Source organism: Panthera pardus, unplaced genomic scaffold (assembly GCF_024362965.1).
Source record: "Panthera pardus isolate Hobbes unplaced genomic scaffold, ASM2436296v1 HiC_scaffold_10, whole genome shotgun sequence".
Lineage (NCBI taxonomy): Eukaryota > Metazoa > Chordata > Mammalia > Carnivora > Felidae > Panthera > Panthera pardus.
Window position 1 is genome coordinate 89,659,948 of NW_026526655.1, and position 22,466 is coordinate 89,682,413.

Genomic DNA, 22,466 nt, shown 5'->3' on the forward strand with positions numbered 1-22,466 from the left:
TATATAATTTGAAATCTGACTTGCCTTTTAGATTTAAAATGACGCTACTAAAAGTTTAAGCCTACTGATTAAAAAAGAGTTGAGGACTTTTAATTCAATCATTTAGAAATGTGTCAAAGCTCTCCTTCCCTCCACACTAATGTTTCTAACTTTTCTTGGGTTTCTTTGCTGCTAGATAAATTCCAGTGAATTATCTTGATGGTTAAAATATTTGATCCTGTATGGATGTACCTTAAAGCATGATCAAGTTCAGATTTCTAGTATTTTACTTCCAGGAAGTGGTTCAGGTATTGGATAGATGTACTTCAAGGCACTGAGGAAATGAAATGCCAAAATAAATCTCTCTGCTATTAAATCAGCCTTCCATTCATCCCAAAACCTGACACATGAACTAAGTGTTGGGGGCTGGAAGGCAAGATGCAGGACAAACATGAAACATTTTCCAAGTGAATCCATTTTACTGGTTTACTTTAAAAAGACGAACCCCCAAATACTGTGGAATTAAAAGCAACGTTCATATTTTTAAAGATAAAACATGGAAACTTGGTGGGTTTTGTTTTGTTTTGTTTTGTTTTGTTTTGTTTTGTTTTGTTTTTTGGGTTTTTTTTTGGCTTGAGCTCCCAAACTTTGCTTTCCTTAGCAATTTTAGTGGACAAGATTGAGAATTATTCTTTTTAGTTATCATCAGCTCAAAAGTGTGTTAACTATTTATGAAAATTATAAAATATTTTCATATGTTAAACCTTCCCTCCACCCAAATTAAAATGGGAACTCTAGATGTTTATTTTCTGTGATGATGTGCCTGGTCAGATTTCTATGAACCTGCCAAAAGCTTATATATATATATATATATATATATATATATATATATATATATATTTTCTAATAACCTCCTGTTGTGCTGAATAAGAACATGACTAAAGACTAGGAAACTGGAATTTTGATACAGCTAATCTCTTTAAATTATACCTCTTTTTTTGCTTATATGTGCCTCATGCCATTTCAAAATAAGCATTTTATGTTAGACTCAGGGTGTCATGGTGGCCCCATGATGCATTTTTTAATGCAAATTCTTCATGGTATAATAGCAAGGCTTTAGTAAGTTATTACAAAACCTTTGCCTTACTATTACAACTGTGATTTCATTTATATTTCTCTTCTTCTTCATAAAAATAGTAATATGCCCAACACTTTTATGGGGCAAATTATAATATTATCTAATATGATACCTTTGGGAAATCATTTTTTTTTCTTTTTAACAAGACTGATGTGCTACAAATAGAATTTTCTAAAAGAATCAGAGGATGTCAAGAGTTCACAAATTTTGTTTGAATATAATCCATTGTAAAATGGAACATGCAATGAGATTTAGTCTTGAGAATCTTTATTCTGAACGAATATAACTTTCACATTCTATGAATTTTGATATTGAATTAAGCACTTCTTTATATCGGTATTCATATTTTAAGTTTCTTTAGTATTAAATACCGTACATGTTATCTTTTTATTGTTTTCAGATAGTTGTTAAATATATTTTCTTGCATGGGTTTTGATACTTGAAATTACTGTTAGAATTAGGGCATTTTAGATTTGAGTATTGCAGAAGTTGAAAGAAAGGGGCACCCCAGTGTCAGATACTATGTTGTCAGTCTCACATGGTGATACTCACCATCACGGACTTACCATGGACTTATGTTTTTCCCTATTATACAGTTTGTTAGTCTTCAGAGATGCCAATGTAGGTTGTGCCAGTTCTTAAACATTTTTGCAGGAAACTCTTAGAACTGTTCAGATTGACATCACTACAAAGTCTTGATCTCAGCTTCAACTATTACTTAAGATTCTAAGCAATCATCCTATATTTCTCTAATCATCTGTATACCATTAACCATATCAAGTTTTTATTTTTTTTAAATAAAAATATTTACAAATGGTGTGCACACACAGGGGCAGGAAAGGGGCAGAGAGAGGGAGAGAGAATCTGATGGCACAGAGCCTGATGCAGGGCTCGATCTCAGAAATCATGAGAGCATGCCCTGAGCTGAAATCAAGAGTCAGACTTTTAACCAACTGAGCCACTCAGGTACACCAAACATATGAAGTTTTTAACAAGTTGAATTTCCTCCTCACCTTTACTTCACAGAAATAATAAAAATTTTGAGCTTTATTCAATATCTGTTCACCAAATTAACAAATCTACCTATAGCTGTGCCTAGCCTAGCCTTTCCCTCTTCCCTCCTCTTGAAACGGAAGACCTGTTACACCTCTAGTATAAGGTAGATACTTTAGATCTCAAATCCTTCACACTTCCTGGATTCTCAAGGACTTTGTTATATCAATTACCTTTTCTCTCTTCTGTATCCTCAAGCTTACTCTGTCTACTGAATTATTTTCAGAAGCACTTAAGTATATCAGATATCAGTTTTACTCCACAGAAGCTACTAGGCTCTTAATCACCTAGCCTTCTCCTCTCCTCCTTCCCTTCAAGGGCATACTCCTAGAAAGGGATGGATGGTTACGGTACCTACTACTTCTTCGTCTAATATTAACCAACCACAAACATTTCATTAAATTCACCACCACTTCATTGGACCTCCTCTCTTAGCATTATATACATGTGCTAACTACTACCTTCTTGTTGAGACACTTTTTAGGTATTTCTCCAACCACTCTGGCTAACTAGCCTCAGCCTCTTTTGCAGACACCCCTTTATCCAATCTTTAAATGCTGATCTCCTCTGTTTTGTTCTAAATTCCAAATAACAACTACATTCTGATCATCCCTAGTTGTATATTTACAGCTTAGAACCTATCCTATATTTCAACACATTTATCCACTATCCTACTAAATATCACTATATGCTTGTCCTACTAGTACTTTACATGAATTGTGTCATTATTTCTAGTAAGCTTGCTCTTCCTGCTGTATTCCTTTATTTATTTTTTTTTGAACAACACCGACAGTCACCAAATGCTCCAGATAAGCCAAAAATTGAGCGCTGTGTTTGACTACTCACTCTCCTCACCACCCTCATCTATTCAGCCATCAGATCCTGAGGATTCTACTTCCCGAAGCACTTTCAACAGTTCAACAGAAGCTAGTTCGAAATCGAGTTCTGTGCTTCCGCAATGCCTCTTCAAACTGGTCTTTTTCCTCCAGCCTTGGCTTTACTCTCGCTACCTTCATTTCCAAGTTCTCCACACTATAGCTACTGTTATTACACTAAAATCCAAATCTTGTTCTGTCATTTGTTAAGTTAAATCTTTGCTACTGTAAGTTAATTATTAAAGATGTGTATGCGAGTCAAAACTCAACAAGATGAGCTGTTTGACCTTCACAGACCCAGCCTTATTATTCCCTCCAAAATTATTACTATTTTGGCTCCTTTGTATGTGATAAATATACTTAATTTTGAGTGAGTATATCCTTGCATTCTTCATGCTTTCTGTTGAATTGTGAAAAGAGAAAAAATGCAAACATTTACAAAATACACAAAAAAGTCACTACACTATTGCACAGTTTTTACCAGGATGACTATAATATTTCACCACATCACCAACTTCTGTTATAAACTTAACTATTTTTCTGTGACTTCAGAACTTTTTATTGGTTATTCTCTCTTTTAACAATTCAGTTTGTCAGTTTCCAGATACAGCTGAATTATCTAAAAATTTTAAAAGTGTCTTTTCTTTCCAAAACAACACAATTTTTTAAAATTTTTTTTTCTTAATGTTTTTTTTATTTATTTTTGAGACAGAGAGAGACAGAGCATGAGCAGGGAAGGGGTAGAGAGAGAGGGAGACACAGAATCGGAAGCAGGCTCCAGGCTCTGAGCCATCAGCACAGAGCCCGATGTGGGGCTCGAACTCACAGACTGTGAGATCATGACCTGAGCCGAAGTTGGACGCTCAACCGACTGAGCCACCCAGGCGCCCCAACAACACAATTTTTATAATGAAAACTAATACTATTTAAAACCTAAGTTTCTCTACAGTAACATAAAAATTATGTGAAATATAAGATAATTTATACTTAAAACTTCCTTCTACCATCTTATCATTATTTTCTAAAGGAACTATGATATGCCTTGGTAACATCAGATTGTTTTGAAAAGTTAACTAAACATGAGTAACTAAAAAAAAAAATCTGGGATACTGCTTGTCCCTAGTGCTATACAGGAAAAAACTGTAAGGAGATGAGAAACTAGATACTATGCTAAGAATTACAGGAATATGTGTCCTGCTGACTGGCATTAATTATGCTACATTTCTGTGTCTTTTTTTCTGTTTTGTTTTAAAATAAAGGAGGAAATATATGTAGAGCAGATGAGTTTCTCTGCAATAATTCCCTTTGCAAACTACATTTCTGGGTGTGTGACGGAGAAGACGACTGTGGAGACAACTCAGATGAAGCCCCTGATATGTGTGGTATGGCATTTCACATGGGTCTAGATTTTACTCTCATCTCTGAATCGAATGCGCTGGCGTGAATCAATGAAGTGGGGAGGCGGACCACAAAGTCTGCCATCCTGTGGTTAGGTAGATAAAGTAAAACCGCAGATACAGCTTTTGTTCAGGCAATAAGAGATTACCCTGTCCAACAGCTGATGAATTTACAGAGAACCCTCTTACATCTGAACTTGCACATGTCAACACTACTCAAAGATAGTTATGGTCTGAACTGTAGAAGTTTCATATGAAGACTTTGGCTTTGTACCAAAGTGGTCCTTTAGGCTAAATCATTTTTTTTTTTTGGACAGATAACCACATGGAAAAAATGTGAATAATAAAATCATGTAGTTCCACAAGTTACCCACTACTGAGACCAAGGTTGTTCAGAGAAGGAAGATCTATATGAAGATAATATGTGAATATATTAATATATTTAACATGTAAATATATCATTATATTTTAATATTTAAATATATTAAAATATATATTATTTATACATATATATTCTATGTTATAAATATAAATATATTAATAGATTTTTATATATATTTAGATGTAGGCAGAGAACTGAAATTAGGAGTTATTTAATATTTTAATCTGAAAATCCTAAAAAAGTTATTGTTTCTTCCAATTCAAGTTACTCTTAACTGATAATTGTCAAGAGCATACTTACGCAACCAACAACTATCAATGTCCAATTTTCTTATATGTAGCAGAAATTTTTAGCCCTTATTATTATTATTTGTATCTAATCTCAGCAAAAATGTATTTTACCACTAATTTAAAGAAAAATACTACTACTTTGGATACAATTAAATAGCACATCAGGTGAATTAAAGAAAACATAGACTGAGTGAGTATACATACTCAAATTCTTTGTTCTGTTTGGTGCACCAGGTTAAACCAATATTTTTGAATAGATGATGACATTGAATACTGACATTACAATTGAATAAAAATTCCAAAACAAGAAGACAGCTTTATTTTTAAAGGGATTTAAAACATAAAAATGACAGTTTTTGGAGAGTGTTCTCTGCAGGCACAACTGATCAGAGACATAACTAAGTTTTAATTTTTGTGTTACATAATATTGCAAAATGGATTCTAGAGAATCACTAGAGATTTTATTGTGTCTGAATTATAATATATGGAAAATACGAACTTATCTACCAGTTTCGAGCCAGAACCCATTATTTTTATAAGTTATGTATATATATAAAATTATATATGTGTATATATTTATGTAATTATTTTTCTATTGTCTATTCCACTTCCGTACACAACTAGTGAGTAGAATAGCAAATGGTCGCTAACTAATTAACCATGTGAGGCTCCAGAGTCAGAGCCCCAGGACTACTTTCAGGGCCAGGAAGTGAGTCTCAGTGCCAGCTGCTGGAAAACTTAAACTACATCCAGCTTGATTCTGTGCATGTTTTTACATTCCCCTTGGTCATCAGTATAAACATTGAGTCAATCTGTTATGTACCAGCGACTGTGCTAAGTAATTGGGGTTATTAAAAAAAAAAAAATGAACAGCACATGGTTCTCTCTGACAAGATCTTAATCTGACTGTACAAATCAGAATTTTCATACATTGTATTTCAAGAAATGGTGGAATTAAGTAAAAGGTATAAGTAAGATGGAGAGGAATAAGATGAGGTCTGCATAAAGAGGAATTCAGAAAGCTACAGTTTTGAAAGATCCAAACTAAAATAGACTGTAGACATTATGAAGAGCATGAAGAAAAGTGTCATTCATTCACTTAATAAATATTTGTTAAGTTAGAGACTATTATTTTTAGTAATATAATGATGAGAGAAACAGACATGGACCCTGACTTCACAGAACTGAGAATCTAGTAGAATAGGGATTCAAATGATCTAAAAAATATATATGGCTATAAATGACGATACATGCATTGACAAAAAAGTAGAGTAAGTTATAAAAGAATAGACCCAGAGGGATTTTATTCAATCTTGGGTTATGGAAAATAACATTTGAGTTACAGTCTGAGAGATAAATCATTGCCAAGTAGGTGAAAGGGATGGGGTGGAGGGAAGGTGGATGACACAATGTTGTAGACAAAGGAAACAAGATGTAGACAGACCCTGAAGCAAAGCAATCCATAGCTTACTGGAGGAACTGAAAGATCCATGTACTTGGAGCGTGCAGAACAGGTAGATATTGGTTTCAGATGAAACTGAAGAGACAGAAGAGTCTAGAACCTTGTAAATCTCTATAAGGATTTTTAGGTTTAGCCTAAAAACAATTAAGAATACTAAAACGTTTTAAGCAGAACAGTTCTATAGTCCTATTTATATTTTACAAATACTGGATAGAAAGGTGCAAGTTTAAGTAAGATAATTGCTATACTCTAGGCAGGCCATGCTGTTAGCTTGGATTAAGATAATGATAGCACATGATGGCAAATATACCACAGATCTGAATGTGGTTTGAAAAACAAAATAAATTGGATTAAATAATAGAGTAGATATATGGGGCAAGGGAGAGGAAGTTACTAAGTATAATGTATAAGGTGTTTTTGTTTGCACCGTTGAATACATGGGGAACATAGGAAGAGGAACAGTATTGTAAGTAAAGATTAAAAGCCTGGTTTGAGAGACATTTGAGGAGACATTCAAGTATAGATTTCAAGTAGGCCCTAGATATTTGGTTCTGAAGTTTAAAAAGCTGGTCTAGAGTTATAAATTTGAGAGTCAGAATGGATACTGTGGAATTCTATGGGATAAAAAAGAGTCAGAATAGAATGGGAACAATGAATATTATGGAATACTATGGTGTGAAAAAGAGAAAAAGGCCAGATAATCCAGATTATTTGTACTAAAGTGAGTTTCTAAGTAAGTTCTTAGAACAGTGTTAAAAGTATAATAAGTTACCAGTAAATATTTGTCAAAGGGCATGGGATCAACTGTCAATAGAGAGGGAAGTAAAGACAAAAACATTGGAGAATAGGAAAAGGTAGATAAATCAATGAGCTAAAGTTTTACCATAGACAGAAAAAGGATATTAATGAGACTGGTTGAACTAGAAAGTTGGGAAAGTAAGAGGTGGTGGGCAGAACTTGCAGCATTCAAATTAGTGGCTTTGTAAATGAAGCAATTGGAGGAAACAGTATATCCAGGGGCACTTGTGTGGATCAGTTAGTGTTCTTACCTCCAAGCAACAGGAAATGTCATTGACTGAATTAAGAAGAGAAATTTCTTGAAATCTTCCAATCTTCACAACCTTCTAGGGCAGTGGGTGGCTTAGGTGAATTAGAGTAAAAGGTCATTGGGTATGAAAAACTCAAGGCTCTAAGAGGTACAGCTATTGGTCGGTTTGTTCATGTGGATATTGATGTCATCTAGGATGTGGAAATGAGTTTGGATTGAGAGCAATGACTATGAAGGGTGGTGCTACAGTCTTTAGTAAATTGGAGAGGGGGTGATGTTTACAGTAAAGGTTGATGAGAAAATGGCAATAAGAAAGATGTATAATCAAATGCATAATAGTTTTTGTTTTTATTTTTTTAAATAGAGCGTGATGATGTAACAAATTTCTGAAAGCTAAATTAGGAACTTAAGGGTGTATTTAAACATGAGATAATATGAGGTTTAAGTAATTTAAGAGGCATTCCTAAAAGACCTAAAGGGGAAGAACTATGCTTGGAGTGGGAACCAGATTTCAATTAAACCAAGGAGGTCAAGAAAGAAGGAGTATGGCATATTTAAGGAGCTAATAAAGTAATATTGCTGGAATTTTAAGAGATACAACGGATGGGTCTGTAGGAGTGACAGGGACAAAGTAATGATCAGTCTATTATACCAGATTAATGTGTCAGGTGGATTCTTCTGGTATCTTTTGGAAGATCTTACATTGGGCAGTGAAGTGAAGACATTTAGGATTCTACTTCAGTTTTCTCTGTAAGAGATAATGAAGAGCCAAGGTATTGTAACTGGTATGCATGGAAAGAAGAAGGCAAGTTTGGGGACTGTATCAGCAGGACTGTTGACTAATAAGAGTTGAAGGTCAATAAGTGGAATGCTTTAGAATAATCCCAGACTGTGGCTATGATGTACTACTAACTGAACTATGGAAATAACACATAGTTTATGCTCAGGGAGAAGGAAGTAATGGGAAGGTGATAAAGAATGGGGTTTTGACTTACTGAATTTGAAATTCTTGAGGGGATATCCTATAATCAATTATGAGATACTAGAATTAGATAGTGAATTGAAAGTTTGAAGGGTATTGTGTCAAGTAAATCCATGAGAATGAGAAGATCAGCAGAGAATTCAAGAGTGAGGAGATCAGAAAACCAATGAAAGAGCCCTGGAGTATTCCACATGTAAAGATAAAGAGTCATTAGAGATGTTTCCTACTCCAAGGGTGGAAGTCTTCAGTTAGATAATGAAGGATAGGACAGGATAAAATTCTCCAGCTTTCACTGTTGTCTCTTTTACACACACACACACACACACACACACACACACAGAGATACATATATACACACATATTAAAAATAAATAACAAAGATCATCTATGTGACTCAAATACATATTCACACATTTCTGTACAGAAACACAGAGTAAGAAACACAGTTATAGTATTGTTGGGACATTTTTTTCACTGGATGACCTATTTTCAAATTTGGGCCTGTAACATATGCTTGCTCAAGCTCTCTTCTGTGTGAAATTGCTCTTTCAAATAGCTAAGTGTCCTGCCATGTTGTATAAACCGCAGGCATAAATTAATTTGGTACACCAAGTGAAGTCAGCTAAGATAAGGCATCTGGAAATGAGACCATGAAGTTTGGCTCTTTTTCTTACTTTATTTCATTGCAGCTGTGTACTCTTTTCTGTAGTTAATATAAATAACTAGGATCATAGCTTCTATTATCACACATTTTCTAGTACCTGCATGTAGGCAATTTCCACAACAAAAGATATTCATAAAAACTAGATTATGGATTTCAAAAGAAGGAAACAACAAAAAAAGAAAGACCAAAACAAACAAACAAACAAAGAATTGTAAGTCGTGACCCAAAGGAACTGCTTTGTCTTTTTCTTTTTTTTTTTCAGCCAAGTTTCTTTGCCCACCCACAAGACCTCACAGATGCAGAAATAACAGAATATGCCTGCAGCCTGAGCAAATGTGCAATGGGATTGATGACTGTGGGGACAATTCCGATGAAGATCACTGTGGTGGTAAATCCATTTAATGTGAAATAATTGATTCAGTGACAGCTACAAGATAATATAATGGTTTGGGGGCTCAAAAAATTAAAAAGAAGTATTTTCCATGTGTCATGTCTGAGGGTATTTTTTTTTCAGACACTTGCTTTTCTGACAAGGTATGAAAATAATCTGCTAACATTCATTTGAATAGTAGAGCTATGTGGCTTTATGCAAAGTCTCTGCTAGTCTGTAAATCTCTATTGGTTATACACACTTTATTGCAGAAAATACTGCAAGAGAGAAAAAACATGGTGGTTTCAAAAGGTTCTCTGTTAAACAGCTCCTGGAGGGGAGAGTGCTAACAAAGATTGTATGTCTGTATACACAATCCTTTCTTCACAGTTGTGAAATTAACAAAACTCTTAAAACCAAAGGCTTTACTAATATATGTAGCAAAATGATTTTGTGACAAACCTTGACTGGAACTGGTCTGAGGAAGTTTGTATTACTTTAAAAAGAAAGTCCCATTTAGGGTGAAATTCAAACATTTTCTTGTGGAAATACAGCGTTACTTATTACAGGGTGAATGAACTGTTATTTTTCTGAAAGTCCAGAATTTCAGAATCTTTTTATTTGGCCTACGAGCTTCAAATAAATGATCATGGAGCCATATTTTTCATAGTGTTTAGTAAGAACCTGTTAATTTACTCAATAAATTTGTTTTGGGGGCATCTGGGTGGCTCATTTGGTTAAGCACCTGACTTTGGCTCAGGTCATGATCTCACAGTTTGAGAGCCCTGCGTCCAGCTCTGTGCTGACAGTGAGGAGCCTAGAGCCTGCTTTGGATTCTGTGTCTCCCTCTCTCTCTCTGCCCCTCATCTACTTGTGCTCTCTCTCTCTTTCTCTCTTTCTCTCTCAGAAATAATAAATGAATAAACTTAAAAAATGATTTAAAACATGTGTTTTTATTCTTTGAAGCACTAATCATTTTTAATGACTTTGTAGGTAAGCTTACATACAAAGCAAGACCATGTAAAAAAGATGAGTTTGCTTGCAATAATAAAAAATGTATCCCCATGGACCTCCAGTGTGATCAACTTGATGACTGTGGAGATGGTTCAGATGAACAAGGCTGCAGAATAAGTGAGTTTATTTTCTGTTAAAGTGTAGCAACATTCAAGTTCAACTTCTACTTCAACATGACTAAAATTTTCTTTACTGGTGTAACAAAATACTGTTTTCAAAGGCTTACTTGATGCCTTTTTTTTGTAAGCCTTTGCCAAAGCAGCCTTAGAATGCCAGTTAAATTAATATCAGAAAGCATGAGATGGAGGAAGTTGATTTTAGAATGACTATCCTTGTTAGTACTGAACCTGAGATCTCAATATCCAATTACAGACTTTGATGTCAGCAAATAAATCTATATTCCTTAATATTTTATTTTATAAAGTATAAATTTAATATTTTTTTGCCTCTTACAATATTTGAGTGAAAGATGGTCAAGGTCTTAATAATTTATTCCATGTTTTAAAATTTTAATCCATTGCCAAGTTATTCTTAAAGAAGACATTATCATTTTATGTCTTAGAGTGTGATGATATTTGACTTATTAGACCTTGGTTATTTTTGTGTTGGATATTTGATATCTGATTTTCCACATTAAGAAAAATAGCCAAACTTATGACTCTAAATTCAGATTTCTCATAAAAGTCATAAAATACTTCCTATTATGGGGTCTCATTTCTTCACATTATGCATCTGAATTATTCCTCACTGAGTGATGAAACAATACCCACCAGGATATGGTCACATATATCTCAACTGAGGTCTAAGTCTACTGGTGTACCTTAATTAATTATAAAATATTCAAGAATCAGTGGGATGAATAATGGTTACAATTCTCATAATTAAAGTTCTCATATTTCAAAATCATCTGACATACGTAAGTAAAATAGAGCTAATTCAACATTATTTTCATGATAATTTTCCTCTCATTTATTTGCATTCTAAAATGTTTTCTGGAAGGGTGCCTGGGTGGCTTAGTCAGTTAAGCGTCTGACTCTTCATCTCAGCTCAGGTCTTCATCTCAGGGTCATGAGTTCAAGCCCCAGGTTGGACTCCATTCTGGCTGTAGAGCCTACTTAAAAAAAAAAAAAAAAAAAAAAGTTTTCTGGAATTGGAGATAAAGCCATGAAACTGCAACTACTATGCTGGAATTACAAATAACACATAGTCTGCCCTGACTTTTTTAACAGTCCACGACCACTGGAGCGTGTTCCTCCTCGAATATATTTTCAAACGAAAAAAAATTTTAAGAACTGATGATTTAGCATACTTGCTTCAGTAACATGGTAGTACCCTTGACCGAATTCCTGAGTACTAAATTTAGGTTAGCAATCAATGCCCACATCTTTAGGTAGCTTCTAGGAAACCATTTGATTCCTAGAGAAGGATGTAGTACTCATATATCGTAACATTGCAGTGATAACTTGTCATTAGAAATATTGACTCTTGACTTCCTTTTACATAGTAGTGTACTTCAATTACAGCTATAAATATCAGCTATTGACAGTTTGGCCTAAACTATATTTAATATAAATGAGTTCAGTTTTTTATCTGCTTCTATACCTGTATAAGAAATAAGGGCTTATGTAAAGAGAAGATCATAATCTTATAAATTCAAGAAGAGTTATCTATGGAATAATAAATATAATTTCAAATTAAGAAAAAAAGTAAACTCCCACTTCAGGAATTAGAATTATATTAGTTTTGATGGTATTTTTAAATCCTAGCTCCTGCTGAATATACCTGTGAAGATAATGTGAATCCGTGTGGAGATGATGCATATTGTAATCAAATAAAAACATCTGTTTTTTGTCGCTGTAAGCCTGGATTTCAGAGAAACATGAAAAACAGACAGTGTGAAGGTATAGTACATTTCCTCAACAGCTTGCTCTTAAATCTTTAGGTAATAAAAGACTCATGAGGCTGCTAAATTGTGAGATGACATGGGACTGATTTTCATCAGAATGGTGTGTGTCTACGGGATACCATTTTACCTACAAGAGTGGAAGTCCTTGGGGTCAAGAGCCTGTTTTGTTTGCATGGCTAAGCTAACCATTTCTGGGGCTACAAAGCCTTTTCTATAGCAGATTCAGACCTGTAGGAATTTCAGTTGTACTGTTACAACTCTGTTTTGAAATGCAAATAACAAAATTGCTGGTTCAGGAACTATTGAAGAATTAGAGACACTTCATGAAAGAACATGTTTATAATGACCCATTTCTCTTGAGTTGTGGCATTTACAGTGCTGCAAATAGGTAATTCACTTTAGAGAACTGTGGGCTTTTGTCCTAACACCATGTCTTAAAACAGTGCTTTATATTATCAAGAGTGCCTTCTAAAATTTAAAGACAGGATCTAAGTAAATCTCTGTCAACTTACTTGAGATCATTTAAAACTTGAGCATATAGGATAGCCAGGATCTCATAGTAAATTATAGGTAAATATAACATACGTCAGACCTTTAACTATAGAACCATGAAATACAGACCTATATATACGTACTACCAGTTTCTCCTCTAAATTGATATCATTGTGATTAGAGCCAAACCTAAATTGTGTTAAGTCTGGCTTATCTAGGCTAAATTCAAGTGATAAAGTGCTTTCACCTACCAGCTTTCTTCTCTACTATCTCTGATATTCTGGGATAAAGAAAAATGATTTTGTGTTGTGTTAATCAAAATGAGATTATTGAAATGAATTAATTATATTCACCCAAAAGGGGAAGAAGTATGACCATGTCATATTTATGTACATTTTGAATTATATACTTGTATGGATTATTCATGACATTTTATTTCTCCATTAACATGTTAACACTGAAAACTGACAGCCTAGGTTTTCTCTATTTTAATAAAAAAAAGCAAATTATTTCTCAAGACTATATTATTTATTTTCCCCCAGACACTTTGTATCAATTGTATATAAACGTGCACACACACACACACACACACACACACCCTCTTCAAGATTTTCATTTCAAATAACATTAATTTTCTAACATTTATTTGTGAATAGTGGGCTCTATTTCTGTATATACTTACTAAATTTAAAACTCCCATTCTCAAAAGTTTCTTTATTTTTAATTATATTCTTTGCAAGCTATAAGCTTCAACTATACTCTTCATTTTAAGTTGCTACAAATCCAGTATTTTTGTTGTGTAAATTAGCAACTTCTGAACTCCAATAAAATTTGTATCTTTACTAAATGAAGTTTTGGTGGTAAGGAAAAGCAATTTGATTTGGTACGGAGGAAGGGAAAGACATTACTTTGATTCATAATTCAAAGAATTCAAATGTGTTTGTGTTCTTCCTATATAGCTCAAAAAGAGAATAAGAAATCACTATTTGATGTTAGAGTCAAAACACTTTAATTAGAATACATAAAGGGAAGACAAATTAAAGAAAATAACAGCAGAGAAGTAGAAATGGATTAATAGTTACTATGTGCCAAGCACTGTTCTAGGTACACGACATGTGTGAGATTCTTCCTCTCCCTTCAAAAGTTCACAGTACAGACATTAGTATATACATATATACTAAAAATATATGTGTATTTTTAAGTAATCTCTCTGTGCAACGTGGAATCAACCCTGAGATCAAGAGTCACATGCTTTACCAACTGAGCCAACCAGACAACACCCTGACATTAGTATAGAGGTGAGAGACAAGGAGAAAATGGTGATTCTGGCCAATATGAGACCATGGGAGGGATTTTGAATCCACATCAAAGGGAAACCAAAAAAATCAAATAACATCCTGTTCAAAGTTACAGGTGTCAAACAAATCAAGTACATTTATTGTAATGCTTTTTTGATGGCTAAATGCTGATAAGATATACTTTGCCTTATCCCTGGTACAATATTCACTAACAATACAGTTTTCATCTCTTTACCCTACGTTTCAATCCAACACAGAAATGAATTGTTGTGAAAGTACTTAAGTTCACCTTGGGCAAAGTATCACAGTAGAGACAACAGCATCAGAAAGCCTTACACTGTCATTTGCAAGTGTTTGTGGGAAAGTCCTGATCTCTACCACTGAGGCTTTGGAACACAGTTGAGAGTTAAATGAAAGATAATTATTATTGTTCAGCTTATTCTTGAATTTTCTAATTCAAAAGAAGAATTTATCTCACAATTTATTACATAATTAGGGCAACTATACATGATATAAGAAGCAGAGAAATTATGCTGAGAAAGCAGTAATTCACTAGAATAACCTGATGTCATTGCTGGCCCTGCTTAAGCCATTAAAATTAGAGGCATGTGTTAAGCCACAGAATATTGCCTGTGATTTATTTATTTATTACTTACGGTGTATGTATATTTATTTACTTATAGACATTCATAGTTTTGTTGTTTATTTTACATAGCCCTTCTGGTAACATCATCACATCGTATTTTTGAAGCCAGAAGTGTGTTACAAAGTGTAGCTATATCTTCACTTTTTGCCAAGAATTGTGTAAAATGAAGGGAATAAAATAAATGAATAATAATTTAAACCCTCAAGGTACTGACAGTCAAGTAGGGGACATGAATATATGACCACATATATGAAATGTAGTATATACAGGGCTGTAAGAGAGATAAGGTGGAGAAACTATGGGATGGATAGTCACTACCATCCCATGGTGGAGAACAATGAAGGCTTTACTTCAGGTGGATCTTGAGAGATGAGTATAAATTCTCTATGTGAAGGTGGGCAAGAGGATTATGGGACATTATATGATATGTACAAAGGTATGAACATAGGTAATCAGTTACCCGATTAAAAGGAAACCTAAAGAAGTGTTTGTTTGTTTTTGTTTGTTTGTTTGTTTGTTTGAGTGAATGAAAATACTAAGGAAGTTTGAAGAGGTATTTCAATGTTTTGGTTTAAAAAGCAATCAACAAACACTTGATGAGTTATTATAGTGAAACTATTATGAAAAAATAATTGTTATGGCCAGAAAATATGACAAAGCAAGTCACAGACTTGAGATTTTTTAAAAGACAATGAAAGAAATAGCAATAAAAAAGTTGAAGGAAGAAAAATAAATTTGTCTTTTTTGAAATGTGGAAAGAATGGGAGTCTCTTTGGGAGTATGATGATGCTATTTAGAGCTCTTCTCTTCTAGACCTTAATGAATGTTTGGTGTTTGGCACATGTTCCCACCAATGTATAAATGTGGAAGGGTCATATAAATGTGTGTGTGACCAGAATTTTCAGGAAAGGAACAACACCTGCATAGCAAAAGGTAAGGTTTTAACAATTATTTCAAATGCTGTTATAACTGCTATAAAGATCTTAGGGGGAAAACAACATTTCATGTTATATTTTAGCCTTAATGCCTGAAAATATAAATAAATCTCTTTAATACTGACCTATTTGCCCAGGTGATTAGTTATCATTCTTAATTAATCTAATCTGGGATAGGTTTTAGACATAACTGTCAAATACATGGTTACTGTTAAGATCACTTTGTGTTTGAAAAATCTGTTCAAAAGGAGGGAAAAGTTTAAAAGCCGATGTGATAGAATATAAAGTATCTTTCTTCATCTACTCTCAGTGTATTTGAGAAATATTTTTATACCAATGAAATAACAGGTTAAAGTTAGCATTATAAGGAGAATGGAATTTTGAGTAAGAATTTTAAAGGTTTTAAAATAAAATCATGCTTTAATTCAGACCTCCTTTACCTAAGACTATAATTTTAAAACGTGAAGTCAGGTATTTGGGGCTTTTTTAGATATTGATTTTAATGCTTTTTTCCTAAACTAATAGTAAAAACTAATGTTTTTTACTAAATAACATTGTAACATATTATTGTTTATAGTACATAATTGGACAACGTTCATAGGACAGTTATTATCAGTGGAAAACAACATGATATAGTGGATGGGCTGTAGAGGTAGATGTACTTGAATTTGAATCCTAGTATTGCCCCTCCTTTGCAATCTGTAGCATTGGGGAAGTTATTAAACTCTCTGAGCCTCATTTCCTCATCTGTAAAATGTAAATATGAATCCTTACTTTCCATGACTGCCATAACATAGCTAACATAACCAAGTGAGAACCTGTGGAGCTGAACTATACTTAGTTGTTTGTTCATTTAATTTGCAGATAGTATATATGCAATTCAATCTTTATGGTTTCATTAATATTTTAGTTAATATATTCAGAATTCACATTAGGGTTTTACTCGTCTCAGTATACAAATGACATTAGTATCGTATTGTAGCTGTCAAAACTTCAAGCTATAAGGACCCACGAGCAATGCTCTAGACACATTAATGTAGTAAATGCTAATATCATATTATAATAATAAATTAAAAAAATATTATAAATACATAAGTATTAGAAGAAGACTCTCCACCTCTTAATTTTAATTTCTTAACCTAAAGCAACTCAGATGCATAAACTAAAATCTCAGGAATGTTTGAGGCTTAATGAGTACACAATGTAACATCTGAATATTGAGAATGAAAGCATTAGAACATTATGCATTGCAATTAATAAAATAGAAATCTCTCTTTATGAATAGGATATATACTACAAACACCTAATTTCTAGCCATAAACTAAGCTTTGCCCTGAAAAAACTGACATCAATAACTTCTTAGAAGTGTCTAGGTTAGCGTGTATTAGAAATAAGTCATGAAGACTAAAACATGACATAAAGTTGGTTGATTTTTATTAAGCAAGAAAATGTGTTAAGAATAATAATTCAAGATAATTTAAAAGTACAATTATTGCTTTTACTTTAGTTGAAATTTACTTTATTTTTGTATTTCATTATAATAATCTCCAGGCTCTGAAGATCAAGTTCTCTACATTGCTAATGACACTGATATCCTGGGTTTTATATATCCATTCAACTACAGTGGCGATCATCAACAAATTTCTCATATTGAACATAATTCAAGGATAACAGGGATGGATGTATATTATCAAAGAGATATGATTATTTGGAGTACTCAGTTTAATCCAGGCGGGATCTTCTACAAAAGGATCCATGGCAGAGAAAAAAGGCAAGCAAACAGTGGCTTGATTGTAAGTAAATAACATTGACTATTTGAAGGCTTATAATCTTCCACCTCCCTGCTTTTTTTGTTTTTGTTTTTGTTTCTTATCTATCACAATATCTGACTATAGGAGGTAACTAATACATTCAATAATTTTTCCCAATATTCTCCCTGTATAAAAATAAAACATTTCCCTACTCATTTATTCTCACAGCTGCATATGATTTAATTGTACGATACTATGTTTTTGTTTTAATACATTTGCTTTAGCTATACAAGAATAGTAATGAATAATACCGTTACTTCTAGTGCATTTTATATTTTGTATTATTTAACATTATATTATGATGTGAGTTTTATTCATCATGATGTGAGATTGGGAATCATTACTTTTTCACATTAGAAAATAAACTGCCAAAAATATGCAGGGAATATTGTTTCATTTTTAACATTATCAGAAATACACTTCTCTTCTAGGGCAAAAATCAACTCAATTGTGTAACCATTTCTTCTGAGTCTTGATAACTATATTTCAGGGAACATCCAAAACAGAGCAATATTTTTTGCTGGTATGTGATGGACATGTTGATTATCGTGGTTATTCCTTTTGAGAAAAAATAAACTAGAACATTTGTTTAGATCTGTGGTTGTACGCTATCCTTTTTTTTGTTTGTTTGTTTTAGGGCATGTCAATTTATTGTGTATTTTCTATTTTGAAGTAACCTGGGAGAAAATTGACAGATAAATACTTATTTTTATGGGGCATGGCCCATTCCCATACAACCAAAAAGTCAAGTGCTAAAACAGTAGGATATAATTGAAGCTTTGTATTTGAAAAGAATCAGAAGCACCTATCTGGAAGACTTTACTATCTTTTACAGTGGTATCTACCATAAAAATTTGAACTTCATGAATACCATTTGAATGAAATTTGGAAGGTATTTTTATCAGGTAGATCACAATAATCTGGTTTTAAATGAAGTCATATTAACTTTCTAATTCAGCTTAGATTAAATTAACTTGAGTAAAAATCCATATACATCAGAGTTGTTTCTTCAACTCCTTCCACACCAAAACACTGTTTTATATACCACCTTTAGTTCTATTAAGAACAGTTCTAGGAGAAAGGCAAGAAATTTACTAGATCACTCTGTCTTTCTTCACTCACTCACTTGCTATCAGCCAAAGGTTGGTCAGTCTTAACTAGCTTTAGCTTTCTGTATCCATAAAACACAAATCTGCTTTGCAACAACATTGCTCCTATGGTACCATTTCATCTCTTATTAAAATGAAGTGATAAAGAGTATGTACTGTGGAGTTACATTGCCTGGGTTTTAATTTTGTTCTTATTGCTTATTAGCCTTTTAGCTTCTCTGCCCTCTCTATTTCATGAGGTTTTAGTGAGGAATATATATATACGTATATGCATATACACACATGTACTGTATTATGTTAGTGTTAGTAGTTCTTGGCACATAATAAGCACTATATAGATGATTGCTATTAACATGATGATGATGCCGATGATGACCATGATGATGATAATTGACAAGATAATTTTCTCTATGATGCATATTATCACATGAAAAATTATTTGTAACTTACTTTTGTCTGAATTTTATTTTCTAAAAATATATCTTGAATTTGATACAATTTTTTCAGTAAAGCTTATTTGATAGTTATTTTAGTTTTGTCCTTGGGGAGATTAATTATAATCAATGTCTTCTAGTAAGCAGAGTTTATTGTAGATCAGAAACCAAATTTGATTACTGTTTGGTAATTAAGATTTTATTCTTACACATAAAAATATATAAATATATGTGTTTTATGTGTATATTATATGTTGATGTGTATATATTTTAATTTTTAATTTTATGACTGTACTATAGAATCTTTTGCAACTAATGGTAAAGCTATTGATTAACGTTTTCCTCATAGGATGTGAAACCTCATTTTATCTTTTAATGGAAGTGATTACATGTGTTGTATCATCTAGGCTTTGTTTTTCTCTCTTTCTTCAGACCTACCCACGGCTAACAGTATTTACTAGGTACATTTTCTAGGATCCCATCATAGCTGATTAAATGTCATGATTTGAAGATTGGAACCTCTGAGCCATGAGTTTTAGGACCATGTTCTAGACATTGAGCACTCCATAGAAATTCCAACCAACACACTGCAAACAAAACAAAACTTAAGGCTATACAGATGAGGGAAATCTTTTAACTTCACTTCCTAAATCTCTTTTGTAACCCTGATACCTCAATATTATAAATATGGAATAAGTCCATTCTTAACATCTTTCTTTTTTAATAATTTATTGTCAAGTTACCTAACATACAGTGTATACAGTAAAGTCTTGGCTTCGGGAGTAGATTCCTATGATTCATCACTTACATCCCAACAAGTGCTCATCCCAACAAGTGCCCTCCTCAAAGTCCATCACCCATTTCTCTACCCCTACACACTGTCCCCCTATGAACCCTCAATTTGGTCTCTGTGTTTAAGAGTCTCTTATGGTTTTCCTCCCTCTCTGTTTGTAACTTATTTTTCCTTCCCTTCACCTATCGTTTTCTGTTAAGTTTCTCAAATTCCACAAATGAGTAAAAACATATGATATCTGTCTTTCTCTGACTTATTTCATTTAGCATAATACCCTCCTCCAGTTCCATCCATGTTGTTGCAAATTCATTCTTTTTCACTGCCAAGTTGTATTCCATGTATATATATAACATACACACACCACATTTTCTTTATCCATTCATTAATGGATGGACATTTGGGCTCTTTCCATACTTCGGCTATTGTTGATAATGCCACTGTAAATACTGGGGTACATGTGCCCCTTCAAAACAGCATCCCTGTATCCTTTGAATAAATATGTAGTAGTACAATTGCTGGGTTGTAGGGTAATTCTGTTTTTAATTTTTTGAGGAATCTCACACTGTTTTGAGAGTGGTTGCACCAGTTTGCATTCCCACCAACAGAGAAAGTGGGTTCCCCTTTCTCCACATCCTTGTCAACATCTCCTGTTCCCTGAGTTGTTATATTTAGCCACTTAACCAGTGTGAGGTGGTATCTCAATGTGGTTTTGATGTGTATTTCCCTGATCATGAGAGATGTTGAGCATCTTTTCATGTGTCTGTTAGCCATCTGGATGTCTTCTTTCGGAAAAGTGTCTATTCATGCCTTTTGCCCATTTCTTCACTGGATTATTTGTTTTTTGGGTGTTGAGTTTGGTAAGTTCTTTTTAGATTTTTGATACTACCCCTTTATCAGATACATCATTTGCAAATATCTTTTCCCATTCTGTTGGTTGCCTTTTACTTTTGTTGATTGTTTCCTTTGCTGTGCAGAAGCTTTTTATCTTGAGGTCTCAATGGTTCATTTTTGCATTACTTCTCTTGCCTTTGGAGACATGTAAAGTGAGAACTTGCTGTAGCCAAGATCAAAGAAGTTGTTGCCTGTCTTCTCCTCTAAGATTTTGATGATTTTCTGTCTCACTTTTAGGTCTTTCATCCATTTTGAATTTATTTTCGTGTATGGTTTAAGAAAGTGGCACAGTTTCATTCTTCTGCTTGTTGCCGCCCAGCTCTCCCAGCACCATTTGCTGAAGAGACTTTTTTCCATTGGATACTCTTTCCTGCTTTGTCAAAGATTAGTTGGTCATACATTTGTGGGTCCATTTCTGTGTTCTCTAATCTATTCCATTGGTCCATGTGTCTGTTTTTGTTCCAGCACCAGACTGTCTTGATGATTACAGCTTTGTAGTACAGACTAAAGTCTGGGATTGTGATACCTCCGGCTTTGGTTTTCTTTTTCAACATAACTTTGGCATTTTGGGGTCTTTTGTGGTTCTATACAAATTTTAGATTGTTTCTTCTAGCTCTGTGAAGAATGCTGTACTATTTTGATTGGGATTGCATTGAAGGTGTAGATTGCTTTGCGTAGTACTGACATTTTAACAGTATTTTTTATTCCAATCCATGAGCATGGAATGTTTTTCCATTTTTTTGTGTCTTCTTCAATTTATTCATTAGTTTTCTATACTTTTCAACATACAAATCTTTTCTCTTTGGTTAGATTTATTCCTAGGTATATTATGGTTCTTGGTGCAGTTGTAAATTGGATCGATTTCTTGATATCTCTTTCTGTTGCTTCATTATTGGTGTGTAGAAATGCAACCGATTTCTTTATGTTGATATTATATCCTGCTACTTGCTGAATTCATGTATTAGCTCTAGCAGTTTTTTGGTGGAGTCATTCAGGTTTTCTGTGTAGAGTATCATGTCATCTGTGAAAAGTGAATGTTTGACTTCTTTCTTTGCCAGTTTGGATGCTTTTTATTTCGTTTTGTTGTCTGATTGCAGAGCCTAGGACTTCCAACACTATATTAAACAACAGTGGTGAGAGTGGACATCACTGTCATGTTCCTAATCTCAGAGGGAAAGCTCTCAGTTTTTCCCCATTTAGGATGATATTACCTGTGGGCCTTTCATAGATTTTTTTTTTTTTTTGATGTAAGGTTATGTTCCTTCTATCCTGACTTTCTGGAGGGTTTTTATTAAGAATAGATGCTGTATTTTGTCCAGTGCTTTTCTCCATCTATTGAAAGGGTCATATGGTTCTTATCCTTTCTTCTGTTACTGTAATGTATCATGTTGATTGATTTGCAAATATTGAACCAGCTGTGCAGCCCAGGATTGGGCTTGATCGTGGTGAATAATTCTTTTAATATACTGCTATATTTGATTTGCTGGTATCTTGTTG

The 22,466-nt window shown here is 33.5% G+C and overlaps 1 protein-coding gene across 4 annotated transcripts in view; it reads left to right on the forward strand.

Moving 5' to 3' along the window:
* LRP1B (LDL receptor related protein 1B) overlaps window positions 1-22,466 on the forward strand; it is a 1,871,086-nt gene that overhangs the window by 1,724,629 nt on the left and 123,991 nt on the right. For 3 of the 4 annotated variants that reach the window (XM_053909154.1, XM_053909157.1, XM_053909158.1), the window contains exons 72-77: window positions 4,305-4,427; window positions 9,533-9,658; window positions 10,634-10,771; window positions 12,421-12,555; window positions 15,810-15,929; window positions 17,483-17,724. In XM_053909154.1, the coding sequence (XP_053765129.1) occupies window positions 4,305-4,427; window positions 9,533-9,658; window positions 10,634-10,771; window positions 12,421-12,555; window positions 15,810-15,929; window positions 17,483-17,724 (884 nt within the window). Of the gene's footprint in view, window positions 1-4,304; window positions 4,428-9,532; window positions 9,659-10,633; window positions 10,772-12,420; window positions 12,556-15,809; window positions 15,930-17,482; window positions 17,725-22,466 lie in introns of those variants that run through there. The other variant, XM_053909160.1, reaches the window with a different exon arrangement.